This window comes from Hemiscyllium ocellatum, chromosome 6 (genome assembly GCF_020745735.1).
Source record: "Hemiscyllium ocellatum isolate sHemOce1 chromosome 6, sHemOce1.pat.X.cur, whole genome shotgun sequence".
Classification (NCBI taxonomy): domain Eukaryota; kingdom Metazoa; phylum Chordata; class Chondrichthyes; order Orectolobiformes; family Hemiscylliidae; genus Hemiscyllium; species Hemiscyllium ocellatum.
The window spans coordinates 62,462,960-62,477,305 of NC_083406.1; the positions used below are offsets into that span (position 1 = coordinate 62,462,960).

General features: G+C 37.2%; 1 protein-coding gene across 1 annotated transcript in view; it reads left to right on the plus strand.

Annotated features, from left to right (window-relative positions):
- Positions 1–13,982, plus strand: part of rab30 (RAB30, member RAS oncogene family) — a 92,001-nt gene extending 78,019 nt beyond the window's left edge. The window contains exons 5-6 of the mRNA XM_060826609.1: positions 7,433–7,616; positions 12,060–13,982. Coding sequence (XP_060682592.1) covers positions 7,433–7,616; positions 12,060–12,310 — 435 coding nt within the window. The 3' untranslated portion in view covers positions 12,311–13,982. The remainder of the gene's footprint in view (positions 1–7,432; positions 7,617–12,059) is intronic.
- The last annotated feature ends 364 nt before the right edge of the window (positions 13,983–14,346 follow it).

Consider the following 14,346-nt stretch of genomic DNA (forward strand, 5'->3'; position numbering starts at 1 on the left):
GCTGCAATGATCATTAAAACATTCCAATGTGACAGCAGATATCAGATTATTTGCGGTGCTGCAAGAAGTTGTACTTGGAATAATGCCATAAAATCTTTAACATCATAAGGCTGAAAAGATATTACGGTGTGAAATCTGACTTTTATCATTTTGCACAATGATAAAATCGATCTTCAGTGAGAGAAGTATCTGAAGTATATGAAAGGAATTGGTTCAAATGGGCCAAATCCCTTAAGATCCATTACTGTTTTTTTGGCAGCAGTATGAAGCAATGTTAACCAAGTGCTGTAAAGAAAATGAACAAAATTGCTGCTTGTAGATTTCTCAAAGCACTTCTGAAGAGGGCATTTTTTTTTTGCTGATATCAGCATTATCTGCTGCCTTTACTACCTACCTTCATGTCAGCACTACACAATCCAAAAAGCGAGATTACTTCTAAGAAATAAATTGACATTTTAAGCCATGAGAAATCGTTTAGTAGTTTAAATGTACATGGTGGATGAACTGCATATTGTCATTCAAGTTATAGACAGAGGAAATTATAATGGGTGTCAAGGGAGTGCCACATTTTGTGACAAAAGCATGACAATGAGATAAAATAAAACATAAGGGTAATATGTTCAGATGATATAAATATGCAGGATCAATTGTAGGCTGTGGGTATAAGGAGAAAGTGTAGAAACTTGGATTATTTTTACCACCCAAACTCTGTTGTTTAGTCTGCACAAAGAAGTGGATAATATTTTCTCCCACTTCAAACTGCTATAAAAAAATTAATGTGCTGCACAATGAAAATGCAGCTGCCTGTTTTCCATAGTTAACGGTGGTGCTATGAGTGGTGTTGCAATTGTTGTATGGTATCTTTCGACAATAACCTGCTGACCAAGCCATGCGCACACAAGTATTTGCTTCAGCTATTTTTGCCTTCATGGTTCCTTGTGTCAAGTATCTGATTAAATTGAAAGGATTACGTTGTGCATGTCTTGATTTAAATATTCAAAATCAAGAATTAAATATTCTTGATTTTATTATCTGTTAATTCAAACAGAGATTTTGTGAAATTCTGAGCTGTATTCTTAGAATTGCTTGCTTTGTGAAGCTGTAGAGTTCAGATTTTGAATAAGTGAAAGATTTGGAAGTAACAGACAATATTGGAAATAGATAAAGCATCTTTTGAGGATTAACAGTATTCATATTTCTAGTGGATAACCATTCATCAGAACTGAGAAGGATTAGAACTGGTACGTTGTAAGTCAATTTAGTCTGGGAGAAGTGGGGGGAGAAAAGAAAATGTCTGTGATAGGGTAGAATAAAGAGATTAAATGTCCCAGTTTTATGGTGCAAGGCCTATAGGATTGGTAATGAAACCAAGGATGTATCTCAAGCCAATATAAATGACAGTAGGATAAGTTGATGCCATTCAAATGTGAAAATAAGAATACATTTAAAGTTGATTGGAAGGTAAAATCTGAAATTGTTGCACTCTGTATTGAGGCTGAAAGGCTGAGAAGTGCCTCATTAAAGATGACATGCTCTTCGAGCTTATTGTAAGTTTAATTGGGAACTCGAAGTGACAAAGGGCGAAGAGTTCTCTCCAGTGTCGGAGTGTGTATTGTGAACAAATGCCAGTATACTCGTTTGAAAGGATAAGTAAGTCACTACTTTATCAAGGAAGTGTTTGAGCATGAACGGTGAGGAGAGATGAGCTAAATGTGAAATGGCTGCAGTCCCATTACTTTTATGGAGAGTTGCAAGATGAGACTAGGATTTGTTGAAGGATTAGCCTTTTTTTTAAATGTGGCACTGTGACAATGCACTTATCCATTCTCTTCTCTCCTCACTACTTGAGGCCGAAAAAAGCTCTTTTACAGGTGCAATGGAAATGTGTGTTCTACTAAATTTGTTACTCACATTTTGGTTTGCTTTTCACTGGGTAGACCAAATGAAGACTGACTGTCCTGAAGAATGTCTCTCTTCAGTCAGCTGCATCACCCAAACTTTCAGCTGCTGCCTCATTTCAAATCTTCATCTTGTTCTCTCACTAGTGTCTCTTTCATCAGCTTCTTTGTGTTCCAATGAAATGCAACATGAGCCCAACTACTTTCAGAGCCCTCCTGAATGGATCCTGTCCTATTCTCTAGAACTCTGCTGTTGGTCCTCTCATTGTCTACATGTCACAACATCTAATAACACCAAAGTATGTTTATTTGCCTGTATTTCTGTCTCCACAGCTATTACATTTCTATCTCTCTGTTTGTCTGACAAAGTTCCAGAGTCAAAAGTTCCTTCAGATCAATGTCAGCAAAACCGAAGAAATACATTGAGTCACATGAGGACTTGAGTGATTCTGTTCCACTCCATTTCTTCATCTTCCCAGACTTCAGGAACAACTGTCTGATTTGTGATGTCTTCTGTAAAAATCTTGCATTTGCACTAATGCTGCTTGGAATGTTTCATATATGGACTTTTTTTTTTAAACAAATTCCATATAGTTTGCAGTTCTGTCAAGTGGAAACCTTGAAATTGTGTAAATTCCTGGCTCAGTAGCCTTCTATTTAAAGGGTTCCATTAAATCCTTTTTTTTTCTCTCAGGTGAGGTAGAGGGCGATTGTGTTGGGTCACTACATCATGAAACCGATGTTCATTAGCAATGGGATAGTCAAGTGCCAAGGTTGGTTGATGTGAAGGCTTGGCCAGTTTCTTCAGGATGACTTGTCCCAGTAGTTTTAGAAATTGTTTGCCCAGTTAGTTGTTGTGTCCTTGCCTCCATGCAGAATTATACACCCCCATTATTCCCATGCCCAGCACATTCACGTCCCCTCCATGCAAGCTCCAAAACCACTAACCAATGATCTCTATGGCTGGATCTCCAGAGTCCTACAAACAAGATGTGGACTTATCTAATACAGCTCAAGATTTTACACACCTGATCATGGTGCAAAAAGGCTTCCATTTCTAGAAAGCCATTTAAAGCTTTTACATATTAAGTGGTTTGTCTTTTCTAAAACAGATTTCTATTCCCATCCTATACAAAACACAACAAGTCATTTGGCAACCTCTTCTTAAACTGTCACACAAACAATGAACTCTAAAATCCTGCTGATATAAACGCAGCTTTTGAAACCCAGACAAGCATTGATAATGACACACTAGCCCTTGAGGAAGTGTCAGTAAAGAACTCTATTAAAACTGCATGTCTTGACAGTAATGTTTTATTTTTAATTTATACTTTAGAATTCTGGTCCGAGATATAGAGCCTCTCTGACCACTTCAGCCTATTTTATTTCTGATCATGATATATAGATCTTATCTACCCCATAAAGAAAATTTAAATCTCCTCCATCAATGTGTGATTCCCTCACTTCATTAGGCCCTTGCAACAGCTATAATGGGATGTTTATAAGGTTGGCGTTACATTTAAATAGTCTGCTCATTTTGGGTTTGCTCCCTTTTGTGATTCACATTATACTATCCACCTTTGTGCTAAATGTTGATCTGATCAAAATGGGGGCAGAACTTTGGCTTCTAAATACTGCTGACTATGTTTTAAAGGTGTGGATAGCTTCCTGGACTGTGAAAATCTGCTCCATGTTTTGTCAATGGCAAAAGTTGTCATGGTCAGCTGTATCAAAACCTGCAGGATTTTGGTGGGATAATGCACCAGATTTAACTATCACAGGGTATAGTGAAATTGAGGCAGTTTCTGAAAATAGTGTTTTTGGAAACTTGTACTTGTGCCTGGTCATGTAATGCCACATGCTGAACATGAGACAGTTTTACAATCTTTTTAGAGAACAGAATGCTCTGTTTCACAAATCGCATTCCTTTGCAATTTGAAAGCTGAGCCCAATAAACTGAGCCAAAAGTTCATGTCACTTAGTTTTGTTTATTTTTGTTAACAGGGATGTCTGTTCAAATTTGATTTAAAGCAGAGAGAAAAAAGATAATTTATTTCCCATCTGACAGTCAGTGAGTAACCACTGACAATACAAGGTGCTGTAGGTTGGTGCAGCAAAACATCATTCCTGAATATCTGAGTGGATATCAAAATATTAGGTGAAAAGTTTGTGCAATCATAACCTGTTCCTAACGAACATGCATCTGCAGCACAATTATTCTGAATTTGGTAATCCTGATCAAGGAAACTCCAGGATGTTTGAGAGGAAATAAAATATTGACTTATTAGTGAAATGGATTTTTTGTTTGATCTTGTGACCGAGGCATTTTTTTCCACAGTGGATTCCTTTTATGATTTGAGGGTGATGTGGTTGTATGCATTTCATAGTCTTCTCTGGATTCTCCCTCAGCTGAAGGATCCAAACAGGTTTGGCATGGATTTCCAGAATTGGCAATTAATGTCATTGTTGATGGGTTCAACTATGCCACCTCTGAATATGTCAGATTTGCCAGGTTTGGCATTAGATTGTCTTTGTAAGCATCTGAACCAAATTTCAATGGTTGCCTCCATTTGACTGATCAGTTTGTTTTCCCAAGAGTGGTAATTTGCTGTTCTGAAGCATCTGGAGACGTATTTTAGAATTGGAGAGGACCATAATTCTACTGGCTTTTATATAGTTGTGGAAAAGGATAAGCCTCCTGTAGAAGTCAAAATTTTTAATTGGATTAAGGCAAATCTTAATGGTATAAGACAAGAACTTTCAAAAGTTGATTGGAACAGACTGTTAGCAGGTAAAAGGATATCTGATAAGTGGGAAGCTTTCAAGAGCGAGATGATGAGAGTTCAGAGGCATTGATGCTCTTGTTAGAGTGAAGGGTAAGGCTGGTAAGATTAAAGAACAATGGTTGAATAAAGGTAGAGGTTCTAGTCAAGATTAAAAGAGAATTCTATTTTAGATAGAGACAGCTTGGTTCAATTGAAAGATATAAAGAGTGTAGGGATGTTCTTAAGAAAGAAATCAGGAAAGCAAAGAGGGGATATGAGATAGCATTGTCAGATAAGGTTAAGGATAATCCAATGCAATTCTACAAATACATTAAGAGCAAGAAGGTAACTAGAGAGGGGATAGGGCCCTTCGAAGATCAAGAAGGTCATCTTTGAACCCAGGAGATGGGAGAAATATGAAATGAACGTTTTGCATTAGTTTTTATTGTGGACAAAGAAATGGTGTCCAGAGAATGCAGCGAGAAAAGGGGAGGTTGATGATAAAAATTGGGTAATCCAACTCCAGTGAATTTAGAATGAGTGCGCCTCAAAGACTGGAATGTGCAAGCTTCTGGTCTGAGGTGAAATCCCTCAGTGACTTAGCAATTAGATTGACTCGCTGTGGTAGTTCGTGATGTAGCTGATCTCAAAAGTCAGGTTTTAGGCACAGATGTTGAAAACTGGCTACAAATGTAAATTCCTGAAACTTCTGAATTCAATGTATGTAAGTTGTGTAGACCTAATTAAAATGTAGCCAGAGCTTACTGATGCCAACTTTACAAGTTACAGCTTTGCATAAGCACAGACGTTCATGTGCATTTGTATTCTGAGACACTGCAGTCACTTCTTAAGTGTTGCCTAATACTAACTTGTGGAGTATTCCTGTTATATTCAGTAATTTTCTGTTGTTTTGCAGGTTATTTCAGCTAGCAATGCTGTATAAAATCTACTGTTTACATTATTTTTGTCCAGGCTAAAATTGTCTTCAGGAACCTTTTTTATTCTGGCTTCAGCAATGATTCCAATGAGAAGACATGTTTCACTTGAAGTCCCTGAATTTCAAGACTGTAGCCCTGACTTCAAGTGAGGACATCTTGTTTAGTGACAGTGCTTGAAAAGTTTGAATCCGTAAAAGTGAAATGTGTCACTGACCAGCTGAGCAGCCAGATGAATTTTGCTTTACTACATATTGACTTTGGAACTTCAGAAATAACTTTATTCTCTAATATTTTTCCCTCCAGTCCAAGTTTTTGCAATACATAATGAGCATGGGGCCATGTTAGGGGTTTAAATATTTTGCTGCAGCGTTTCATATTTGTTTGAGTATAGCAGTGTTTTTGTTTTAACTCCTTTGCACTTTCTTTCCTTCTCTGTTGTCTCTCTATACCTCCCACGAAAACTTTTTCAAACTGTAAGGATAGTAGAATTAAATAAAAATGAATCATCAGGGAATGGATATAACACAGAAGGAGGCCATTTGGCTTCTGCAAAACTGCACAAGAACACTAACTCAAACTGCAGGCAATATGTGCTGGGAATTTAAACTAACAGATTGCTGCAAGAATGATTAAATTTGTTATTCATTTATTCTGCTTTGAATTAACAGTGCATTCTGTTACAAAGGGCCAATTATCTGGCATTCTTGTTGGTTAGAACTTATTTCGATAGTAACGGACAACCCCCCAAAAATAAAGCAAGTGCAGCCTTCACAGTATTATGCAATTGTGTGAAGAAAATGTGATATCTTGATTGTGGAACCTAGTATTTACCACAAGCATTATGCATTCACCTTTTTGTCTGAAAACACAAAATGAAACCAACCAGCATGCCTTTTACTGCAATTTAGTCAGTTTTGTAAGTTTGTCCAACTGACAGATACTTTGAAATTACACTGTTCAGCCATGCGCTGCATAAATATTTGGGCATTGTTGATTCCATCTTGTTCAAGTATATCCAAGCTACAAATGAATTTATTCTTTTCTGTGGGCTCTCCCATGACTGAAGAGTTTGATGCAGGATTAGCATGGACATTCACATTTCACAAATGAATCTATGCTGAAGAATTTGGTTATAGTGGAGGAAGGTTGTGTGCTGCAGTCCCCATTCTCATAGATGCCCTCACACGACCCTAATGAGTTGGACGATCCATGTTAGTTTGGCAAATCATTAGCTGCCATGTTTGGCAGGTACAGGGTGTTTTATTTACTTTCAACCTTTTCTACAGTTCATGTTGTTATTATTATGCTTTATCTTTCAATAGTTCCAGTTGCTTGTAGGTGTTTATATTCCATGCGTCAACGTAGTCTTCTTCCAATATCTCTTTCTCCTCTGAAAGATAGGTTAACATGATGTGTGGTATCTGGACGTTGAGAAGACATTTGACAAGGTACCTCACAAAATCTTAAGTTGTAAGATAAGATTCATAGTGTGGGTGGTAGAGAGAAGTAAGGAGACTTCACAAGTCAACACTGGGAAGGCATAGCGCTTCTGGTGAAATGGGGTGTAGAATAAGAGTTCATGTAAAGAAAATCCATTTTAATATGAATCCCTACAAAAGAAAATGGAAGAACAATGGGAGTAACTTTTTAGCCTTTCACATTCTGGAAGAAACTGAATCAAGTTACTCCCATAGCAAATCTAATGGGAAATGTAACAACTAGTCAACCCAATCTCCTCATCTTCATTCTAGACCGGTTAGGTGAAAATGAGGTCCAAAGTTGTCTTTTTCCAGAGAATCATTTGTTTTCCTATTTTCTTTTTTTCCCATAGCTCCAGATCTGGGATACTGCCGGTCAAGAACGGTTTCGATCCATCACACAAAGCTATTACCGCAGTGCGAATGCTTTAATATTGACCTATGATATCACTTGTGAAGAATCTTTTCGCTGTCTTCCTGAATGGCTAAGGGAGATTGAACAGTACGCTAGCAATAAAGTAACCACTGTTTTAGTTGGTAAGTAGGAAGAGCTATGTTGGAATTATCAACCTTTTTGATAAGGCAAAACTGAGAGCCTTGGTTTGTTTGTTCATATCAAAAGGAACAAATTAGCAATGTACATTTTGCTACCTTGAAAAGGAACATATTTTCTTTTGAATAACCACAGTCCTTTTGATGGTATTCTTTCAATGTTAGAGAATTTATGATTCCAATCCAGTAACACCTCAGCGATACATGTCTAAAACCAAATGGTATGTCTCTAGGAGGCAGTTGGATTCCCATAACAGTACTGCTTAGGTTGCTGAGATCATTGGGAGGGAGTTAATGTTGAAATTATTACATTGCTACAGTGAATTTTAGTTTTGCATATTCTACAGTAATATATGCCAGTGCTGTAGAGAATGAATATTAATAAAGGTCCAAGAATAAAATTTAAATATGATCACATTCCTGATTTGAGCCATGTTGATGGTGGCAAGACTCTGAAGAGATCAGGAAATGACACTCATCAGACTATTGAGTCTCTGTCCTGCTCGTGTGTCAAAATGCTGTTTTGAGTCAGATCAGCTTCTAGTCAATGGTGATGCCTAGAATTAGTTGGTTCTATTAAAGGCCATGTGCTGTCTCTTAAATTCTACACATTATTGCATTTACTTCTAATGGTTGATTTTGCGCCAATATCTGTTGCATGCCAAATTTCAAGAATAGGGCCATGCTTGTGAAAATAGTGTAGGAAATTAGAGCATGGGGTACAGGGGTGGGAATTTAAACATTAGAGGAAAGATTCATTAGAAAGAAAACCAGACATAGGAAGAGGTTTGATTGCACCAGTAACAAATGTTGTTTAATTGAAAATGCATCACTGATCAAAGTGATACTAATGCCCCAAAAATGTAGATTTTTGTCATAACCACAATACATGTGACTAATAGTAAACTATGCAATACTTCCTGACCTTTCCAGGAAGGTTAGGAATTCTATTTGTTTGAGGTCTGATTAAATCTAATATTTTTGACATATTTCTAAAGAGTTTAAAGCATCGTTTGTTCTTCATTTCTTGCTAAGGTTGAATAGATGATGGGGAGATATAATGTTATCAGGCATAATTTTAAAAATATGTTTCTAATTCAAGGTTTATATTAGGAGAAATTTATACTGAGAATCCTTAGTCTTTGGAATTCATGGCAGTGGAGGTTGAGGCAGATACATTTCAGAGCAGAAGTTTTTTCTTTAATTCAGTAAGGTTGCTGCTGATCTGGTTCTGGCTTCAACTCCACATTCCTACCATATGATTTGAATATTTAAGACATTGTATCATTGAATATACCCATGATTAACTTATGATCTATGGGGGAACTGATGGTCACAGAAGGCAGGCAGGAAGGTGGGCTTCAGGTGACAGTCAGCTCAGTCATGATCTTATTGAAGAGTGAAGCAGACCTGATAGGCTGAGTGGCCTACTCCTCCTCTTTCATATGGTCTTCAAAAATTCTGAATGGATTACAGTTGACCCCTACTCCAGTTCATGATTCCTCTTGAGTTTTTTTTAATCATAAAATTCCTACAGTGTAACAGAGACCATTTGGACCATTTGAGTCTGCATGAACCCTTCAAAGGGCATCCAACCCACATCTGCACCTCCTCTATCCCTGTAACCCTGCATTTAACGTGACTAAGTCACTTAAAGTGCACATCTTTGGACCGTGGGAGGAAACTGGAGAACTTGGCAGAAACCCACACAGAAATGTGTAGAACATACAAGCTCAACACACAATCACCAAGGTTGGAATCGAACCTGAGTCCTTGGCACTGTGAAGCAACAGTGATCCCCAAACTGTGTTTTCTTTACCTCTTGTTCTCGAGGAATTTGTACTTGCCTGTTGTGACAAAAATTTTAATTTATGACTGAGAGGAAACCAGCTAACTTGTGTGTCCTTCATTTACATTTTTCTGCATTTTCCTGCAGTTCTGGGGTGGGCTGGGTGAGGTGAGATGGTGGGTGGAGGGTGAAGGTGTGGAATTAATCAGTTGATTCTTGCTTGAGATTCTGTTGTCCTTCTAAAAGAGGAATATACTTCTATAATAGTGGTGTTTTTGTAAAATTTTGTGATAAATCCTTCTTGTTAAAGTTGACCCAATTGTATTGAACCTACTGCATCAACTTGTTTACTGATGTATTGGTTGGAAGCACCACAGAAACATTTGTCCAATGTTGTTTACATGTAGCCCGTACTGTTAGCAAGATCACCTTAACATATCATGTTATGTTATCAGCTCTATGCAATATAGACACCTTCATTGAAATATAAAGGGAAAGACTCGAAGACAATGGGAATTTCTACTTGCGGAATGTTTGTAATGTTTTTCTTTCAGAACGTAGCAGTTTTTAGATTAAATATTTGCTTCAGATTCAAAGATTTAAAGCTGGTTTGTCTAACATTCCTACTTAAAATGTTAATATTGCTTTTATATCCAAAAACATGTTTTACAAGATATTGAACAACTCTGTTGACTTCCTCACTTTGATCCTATTATTGATTCTGTTCTAACTCTCCAGGTGGCTGCTTTTTAAGTAACTGTAGAAAATCTTGCTATTCACTTTTATATTTCTTTTTCCTGATTAGCTGTTTAGTCACTTCTTGCTGTTCTTTGCATTCTGATCAATCATTTGACCTGCCACTAATCTTTGTGCAGTTATGCTGCTTTCCTTAAGTTTGATACTTTCCCGAAACATTTTTGCTTATGGGTCCTTTTTTTAACCATTTTCCTTAATAGAAAGAATACACTTAGTCTTAGTGTTGTGAAAAACTGCTGAAATATCTGCCACTGCATCTGTATTAATCGATTTCCTATCCTAGTATGACAGTTCACTTCAGCTTGCTCAGCTTTCATACTGACATTAGTGCCCATAAGTTTAAAATGCTCGTTTTGGACCTAATCTTCTCCCTTTCAATCCGATGTAAAATTCAATCATATTGTGGTTGTGATTTAGGGTGGTCGTTACTCTAGTCATTAATTCATCCTGTCTTTTTACATCACACATAATATAACCTAGTCTCTTGTCAATTTAACATGCTACTGTAAGAAACCATCTCACAAGCATTCTATGAACTCCTCTTTCAGAGTTACTATTGCCAGTCTGATTTTTTTTTCCCCCTCTGTTTATGTGTAGATTAAAATCATCCGTGATCTATTTCCATCTTTTTATCACAAGCCCCCATTATTTCTTTGTGTATAAAATCGGTGGTTACTGTTAGGGGATTTGTTGACTATTTCAACTAGTGATTTGCTATCTCCTATTATTCATAGTCTCCACCAACACTAATTCTACATCTGATCTCTTGAAACAAGTTCATTTTTAACTACTCCATTGATTAACAATATTAACCTTCCATCTTTACCTATTCCTCTTGAACATTGAATACCCTCACAATCCTTTTCGCTCTGCAGCCACACCACTGTACTAGTTCTCAGATTAGATTCCCTACAGTATGGAAACAGGCCCTTCAGCCCAACAAGTCCACACCAACCTTCTGAAGAGTAACCCACTCAGACCCATTCCTTTATCCTATGTTTACCCCTGACTCATGCACCTAACATTATGGGCAATTTAGCACAGTCAATTAACCTGACTGACACATCTTTGGATTGTGGGAGGAAACCAGAGCACCCGAAGGAAACTCTCACAGACAGTCACCTGAGGCGGGGATCAAACCCGAGTTCCTGGTGCTGTGAGGCAGCAGTGCTTAGCACTGAGCCACTATACCACCCATAGCCAGTGCCACCCATAATCACATTTATTTACTTCAATGTATGCTATCAATTGTCTACTTTGTGTCTGAACCTAATCCCAACCCCCCACCAGTCTTTGAGCAATGTATTCATCTCTCCAAATTTGTTTATCCTATGCCAATTTGTACAAGGTTTAGGTAATAATGTCTGAACTATTATCTTTTGCGATCTTGCTTTTTAGTTCAGTGCCTACTTTCTCATTCCCTATCTGCAGAATCTCTTTGCCAGTTCTACTTATGTCATTGGTACTTATATGGACCATGACAATTAGATCCTCCACAGAGACTGGGTAGGTTTTGCAAGTATGTATTCTTGTTCTTTGCAGAGAACAGTATTAATCTGCATCACTGTAGTAGCTCCCAGCACTGCTAACTGCTCCCTCTCTTGAATGATTTCCTGTATCACAGTGCCATGGGCAGTTTGCTCATCCACCCTAAAGTTGCACTGTCATCTGAACAACTCCGAAGAACCTTTAGAACTACTGGACAATTAGAGGCTTGGTCCTGTGCTCCTCCCCTTTTGGTCTCCTTACCAGCTTAACTCTGTTTGCACCCCCTTGGGCCTGACCATTGACTAAATCGGAAGACCTCAACTAAATGGTATGACTTTGTCCTGATACAAATATTTGCCATTATGTTCTAACACTACCCCTTTCCTTTTTCACAGGCAACAAGATTGATTTAGCAGAGAAACGAGAAGTATCCAGAGAAAGGGCTGAAGAATTTTCAGAATCTCAGAATATGCATTACTTGGAAACATCAGCGAAAGAATCGGACAATGTTGAAAAACTATTTCTTGACCTTGCATGTCAGTTGATAGGAGAGGCAAAGCAGCACACGCTGGTCAATAATGTAGCATCTCCTTTGCCTGGTGAAGGCAGAAGCATCAGCTACTTGAACTGTTGCAATTTTAATTAATTTGATGTGAACATTAGCCATGAACTAGAGCTGATGGTTTGCCGAGGTAATCTGATGGAGAAGAAGATTCCTGCAATTCTTACCTTATTGACCAAAGGTTAAGGTGGTTCCTGAGCTTCAGCATGGCAGGTTGATATTTAAAATAAAACATACAAATGTAGAAAGCTTTTATGCTCCAGAGTATCTAAGTAAAAGTAACACTACAATATCTAGAATATTGAAAACATTTATCATCACCAACTTTGCTGTGTTTTGAGGTAGCTTTGCCAAATGCTTATTTGATGTACGGAATTAGTCATTTTGCTGCTGCTTATTGATGAAGGTAGTATTAATAGTTTACTAAAAAAGTTAACAAAATGTAGATTCTGTATTTGATTTGTTTAAACTATTTTTGGTCTTGATGATCCCATGCTTCAGATAATATATTGGTGCTAGATGAGTTTTTAATTGACATTTGAGAATAGAGGTGACTGGAATTTATGAAATTTGTGCATTTTCTTATAAGCACTGCATGTGATCACCTAAGCCCCTTTTAAAAGGCCCCTTGTCGGATATTTTGCTGACTTCAGTTTCCCCACACTCAATGCATTTCATCAATTGTGTAGAATTTATGCAAATGGCTCAAACACTTGGTTTTTTTTCCACTCATTTTACATCAGTTATTGATTGAACTACATGGTTCATTTTATTGTACAGTGACCATTTAGTTCTGATTTCAGCTTAAGCTTTAGGTCTGCCTCTGTAAACCTTTGCTTCAAGACATCAGGGAAGATGTAGTCTGTGTTATGAAGCAGAATCCTAACTTGATAAAGAAAACATTTCATTTAATGAATTATTTTGAGTTTTCTATACATAGAAATCTTCCCTATATTTGGTTATTCTTTCTGAACTGTTCCACATCCTTTCTGTAAATAGTGATTTATCCTGAGAAACATTCTCACTGATAGAATGTTCTCTTGCCCAAAGGGGATTATGAACTATCAGTATACTATTTTTTTTTCAGGATTTGTGATGTGTGATGACACCCTTATTTCTCTGACATTCATATATCCACAAAGATTATCAGAAGCAATCCTAGAGAGTGACCAAGAGAAGGAACAAATAGTTTATGTCTTACCCAATGTTGGAGGTCACCTTCTTGAGGCTGATTTAACTCAGTGCAGACTAAGCATTAAATCTGTACTTTTCCTTGTTTGTATAAATTGGATAAGCCATCGTAACCGCATTTATGTACTGGCCATGGGGCTAAATGTGAATATTAACACACTTCTAATGTATGGAATGTAATATTTTGTGGGAATTTGGTTAGAGGAAAGCACTGGACCACCATATTTTTTCCTGAGTGGAAATTATTTTGTAATGTTAATTACCTCAAGCATTTTTAAATGTATTAACTGTCAAACATTGAAAATACAGGAAAAGCACCAGAAATGAATTACACCATTGTGTTACTGACACCAGTTCAACCAAACGTCCTAATGGAGTTATGAATTACAATAACATTACTGACATATGCTGAACCATTGTTTAAAATGTTACCATGGAAACTCATCTGTTATGCTTGGCTTTTTATATCCTAGTCAAAGTAGGATTCTAAATGATAGAAATGCCTCAAATAGTTCAATTACATTTTATCATGTTAGCAAGTTACCCATTTAGTAAAGAGATGGACCAACTCGAGTAGTGCAATTGCTTTTTTGTACCCATAATTGGATGGTCATGTTGGTAAATTCACATGTTTTGCTTATTTTAATATATTTACATCTCTCCATCAAGTGGATTACTGAAAAAAGACACGTATTGCTGATGCTTTCTGTGTTGCACTCATTAGAACAATTTGGAAACTATGCCAATGTAAATGGAAAGTCATCTTTTGTATGCAAGCTATAAAAATGTTTTCCCTCTACATTGTTAAAAATCACACAACACCAGGTTATAATTCAACAAGTTTATTTGGAAGTATAAACTTTCAGAGCACTGCTCCTTCATCAGGTAACCAGTGCTCCGAAAGCCAGTGCTTCCAAATAAACCTGTTG